At 33.6% G+C, this 4,585-nt stretch overlaps 2 protein-coding genes across 2 annotated transcripts; one reads left to right on the top strand and one right to left on the bottom strand.

Moving 5' to 3' along the window:
• LOC130963688 (uncharacterized) lies at positions 1-1,214 on the top strand. The gene is made up of 2 exons (XM_057889789.1): positions 1-125; positions 420-1,214. The coding sequence occupies exons 1-2, from the start codon at positions 69-71 to the stop codon at positions 1,026-1,028; spliced, it is 666 nt and encodes a 221-aa protein (XP_057745772.1). The 5' UTR covers positions 1-68; the 3' UTR covers positions 1,029-1,214.
• Positions 1,215-2,766: 1,552 nt separating this feature from the next.
• On the bottom strand, positions 2,767-4,384 carry LOC130961681 (uncharacterized). Its single transcript, XM_057887665.1, has 2 exons — positions 4,210-4,384; positions 2,767-3,814 (listed from the first exon to the last, which is right to left on the bottom strand). Exons 1-2 carry the CDS (start codon positions 4,267-4,269, stop codon positions 3,146-3,148), a joined length of 729 nt encoding a protein of 242 aa, XP_057743648.1. The 5' UTR covers positions 4,270-4,384; the 3' UTR covers positions 2,767-3,145.
• Positions 4,385-4,585: the final 201 nt, after the last annotated feature.

Raw genomic sequence — 4,585 nt, 5'->3', positions numbered from 1 at the left:
TCAAAGGTATACCGTTTCAAATCTCAAACCAAATCTGTGATTTCACTGAGAACATATCAACAAGCATAATGTCTGGCTGGTCAGCTGAAAATGCCAAGAGAGCTTATCTTCAAGCACTCAAAATGGTAAGCAAAAAAGCATTTATATTATGCCAATCATATTTCAAAATTTCATTACCTGGGCTATTAGCCTTAAGTTAATCATTGGATTAAGTCTTATATATATTTATTTTGTTTTTGTTAGAAACAAGAGACTAAATCGAAAAAAGTGTTTTGTGTATTATTATTCAGTCTGATAAAAAGTACAATATATAAGGGATATATATATATACTAAAAGAATCAAAGTAATAAAAACATAAAATCTTACAATTAATATACAGATATGCTATTTAAATTCTCTAACATGTTTTATTGTGTAGGCGAAAAGGGGCAAAGAACCTGATGTATCTGAGTTCATATCTGCATTGGCAGCAGGGAAGAATGCAACATTCATGGTGGCAGTTTGTGCCGGCACAGCCGGCTCCACCACGCTAGCACTGGCTGCGGCCGCCCATCAAACAGGCGGCCGAGTGGTGTGCATTTGTCCCGGCTCGAATGAGCAACAGGGATCAAGAAAAGCTCTAGGAGTTTATGGAGACTCTGTTGAGTTTGTTGTGGGAGATGCAAGAACCCTTTTGTTAGGTGAATACAAAGGCTCTGATTTTGTGCTTATAGATTGTGACATCACAAATGCAAGAGAGGCTTTTATGGCTGCATTCAAAGGGGCAAAGAAAGATGGTGCAATTGTTGTTGGATTCAATGTGAGGCATAGAGCTTCAAAATGGAGACAAATGAAGGGTTCTTTTTTGCCTATTGGAGAAGGGTTGCTTGTTACAAAAGTAGATTCAAATAGTATAGTTAAGAGTCATGATGAGAAGGTTGAACAAAGAAGGAAGAGTCATTGGATTGTTCAAGTTGATAAGTGCACTGGGGAGGAACATATTTTTAGGGTTACCTCTCCTAACAGAAAATTACAGATTGAAGTTTGAGGATTTAATCTTAACACATAATGCAAAGATGCTAAATGAGTAGAGATAGAGTGAAAATCTGTCCACATATTTTCTCATCTTTGTATTTGTATTTTTTTTTCTTAAATAAGTTTGTGTCTTTTAATATTTATGATTAGTTGATTTAGAATTGTAAAGTAGAAAAAGAGCTTCTTGCTCTTAAATTGCATCTTATTTGTATTAGATTGAGTGTAAGTAGATATGTAGTTATTTGGCTTGTTAATTTTTGTGTCACAGGCCAAAGAAGTCATGAATAATGTTACAAAAGAAAAAAAAATTCAAGTGTTTATTATATAAATAAATTATCCATTAGAAATTGTGATATATTTTCTGTCTTTTATAAGAAAAATGAAGCTTCCTTAGCTCTATCCAATTTTTTCTCCTTACTTTTATCAATTTACTATTATACCCTTTAATTCAATTTTCATTAACATCTGGTTTGCGGATTTTCAGGAGAAGCTTTATTTTTATGTTTTAACTTCAGAATCTGATCATAATGTTATTGCTAATGTTGCTTCCTGGAAGCTGCTTAAATATTATTAATTAATCCCTATTTGGAAGTATATTAAGAAACCCAATGTTTTCAACTTGTATAAAGAATCATGCTACACCTAAGTTTATTAATTGAAGATGGCGACCCTTAATCCATCAAGTCAAAACTATAAGGTATACTCTGCAGAACTCTGATCAATAGAATCTTATTGTTGAATAATTTTAATGTACTTCTTCTGAACTAATAAATCCACTCCTTTTGCAATTATTATATTAGTGATTGCTTTGTCCTCTAACAGATTTCAAGAACAAATGATTTTTTTTTTTTTTGGGCCCGGGGGAGGGGGAGGGGAATCAATTAAAAAAAAATGACAATGTTCTATATTAATGTAGGACAAAATAAGGGTTGCATAGTTTTATTATTTTTGTTTTATGTTATAATGTCAGAGAAATTATATTTGTATTATTCGTTAGTGTATCACTCGTGTAAGCTTTTTCTATTATATATAAGATTTTTTTTTTTTACTTTTTATTCATCATTTTAATACCAAAAATAAAAAGTATACACATACATAAGATATACACAAATCTTCATGCATATAAATTTTTCGTCCAAATGTTCCTCCTCAAGGTGATTTGAATTGAGATTTCTACTTAAAATCTAATGCAACAGAATAAACAGAGTAAATATATAAATTTAATAAAAAATATATTAAAATTTGAACATGATAATAAATTTAGTATTGGGTACAAAAATTTAAGAGTTTAAAATCTCAGCACACATTATATATACCCTCTCCAATCACAAGTTAAACAAAACCAGCTAACAACTTATACGGTAAAAGTTCATCAGGGTCTTCATTATTCTTATACGGAACCATATAAAAACATGGTATTTTTTTTCTCATTCACAAACTCAGTAGTAGGAAATAAATTATATTCAAAATATGTATAAATAAATAGGGTAGTGGTGAAATAATTTTTAAAAACACCCTTGTTTATTAATAATAAAAAAAAAAAACCCAAGCTAGACTTGGTCATAAAATGAAATAGCCTTATTTTTTTGGGTGTTATTAGAGCACATAATCCACGAGTGTGACACTGGATCATTTCATTAGTTATTGTTAGCCATCGCCACCATAACCCTTCAATTAAGAAATAATAGACCGCAAATATGCTGAATATATCAATTTGTCAATACAAACACTAAAGTAAAAACATACTATTTCAACAAAGTCAAGCTTCTGAAATATTACAATAATCCGAAAGAAAAAACAACTGTACATATATATATATATATACATCACTGCAGGATGATGATTACATGCATTAAACTAAACAAAAGTGCAAAACTAATTAACCAAAACTCTCAAAAAAAAGAAATACTTGTATAATTTACATCCCTTTCTACAAAACTAGCCACCATCTGAATTGGCACCACCAAACCCAGTCAGAAACTTGATCCTCTAATTGTAATTCATCAAAAATACTACTCCACAGTTCATATAATATATGATGATATATGTTTAATTTACAAATTTATTTATTTGTTTCCAGCCTTGTTAACATACTTATATTGATGATCAATAGTTTAATAATAATAATAATCACTCTCTGAAAAGGTGTTCCTCCCCTGATTGTTGATCTATGTGCCTGATCCAACGGCTAGGACCCTTTCTACCACTTGATGCACCGCCGTCGCGGCTGCTGCCACTGCCACTGCTGCTGCCGCCGCCAGCACCAGCACCACCACTTTTGCTGCCTATGTAAGCAATATCCAAACCCTTGCCAACAGGCAAGAACACGGATCTAACGACACGTGTCCCCTTTTCAAGAACAACGTTCCATCTAAACCGTGAAAGATTGTTCCAATTATTACTCATTTGCCATGCATTCTTGCATGCCAAAACTGCACCTCTATTGCTAACCCTAGCAACCCTAAGAACCCTAGCAAAGTCCCTTTGCTTGCAATCCACCACAAGAAAGTCCAATCCCACCAGTCCACCTATCGCCGCCTCCGCCGACCCCGCGATTACCACCTCCGGAGGCGGCGCCACCCCCATCTCCGCCATTGATTGTGTGTACTTTAGCCGTGAGATTTCGTCCAGGACTATGCACACGTGCCTTGCACCGGTGTTGCGAGCCGCAACTGCTAGGCCTACGCTTGTCGCTATGGGGCCGCCGTGGCACCACGATTCCACGATGAACTTCGCGTTCCAACCGGCCGCCATGGCTGATAGGAGCTCAGCTACCCCAGATTCCTTCAATTTCTCACACTGCAAATTAAATTATTACAGCAACAAATAAATTAACATTATTTCATAAAAGATTCGATATAAAGAAAAGGAATATAAAGAAATTAGAAAAAGAAAAGCACCAATCGTTCGTTACTCACCATTATATATTATATGGTTTTAAATGATTTATATAACTACTGTTTGAGCTAATTAAATCAACTGATTCGAATTTCAATTTAAAATAAACTATGCATGCTTAGCCTATTATTATGTCTTGTACGAATTTTGGTTTAAAAGGGGATAAGAATAAGCAGATATCAAAGGGGGGGAAATGAAAACAGTATCAAAGAAAGAAAAGAAAAAAAGAAAGAAAGAAAGAAAGAAGGTTCTTTATACAGAGAAGGATGGTTTTTGATTGAGATTTATGGAGTTACCGATTTAACAGTGTCTATGTAAGCTTTAGAAGCAGTTTCTGGAGACCAAACAAGCTTCATGATGGTGTTCGTTTCTTCTCTGAATCTTTTTCTCTTTTTCTTCGTTTTTGAGTGTGTCAAGTTTGAATAATTGGTGGGAGGTACACATTTGAAGTACGGGAAGGAAAGAGTTGGGTTTATGTGTTGATGAATGAATTTATATATATCATCATGAGAGAGAGGTTTGTTAAATTGTTAACTGAGTAAGAGTTGACAATTTGCATTCACCACAAAGAAAACAAGATATTTAATTTAGATGGACATCATCATTATCATTATCCAATCAGCTATCTAGCTACTAAATTTTACTTATTCGTTTACATCTATATCAAATTTT

The sequence above is a fragment of the Arachis stenosperma genome, chromosome 2, assembly GCF_014773155.1.
Source record: "Arachis stenosperma cultivar V10309 chromosome 2, arast.V10309.gnm1.PFL2, whole genome shotgun sequence".
Classification (NCBI taxonomy): Eukaryota; Viridiplantae; Streptophyta; class Magnoliopsida; order Fabales; family Fabaceae; genus Arachis; species Arachis stenosperma.
This window is presented reverse-complemented; position numbering and strand designations above follow the sequence as displayed.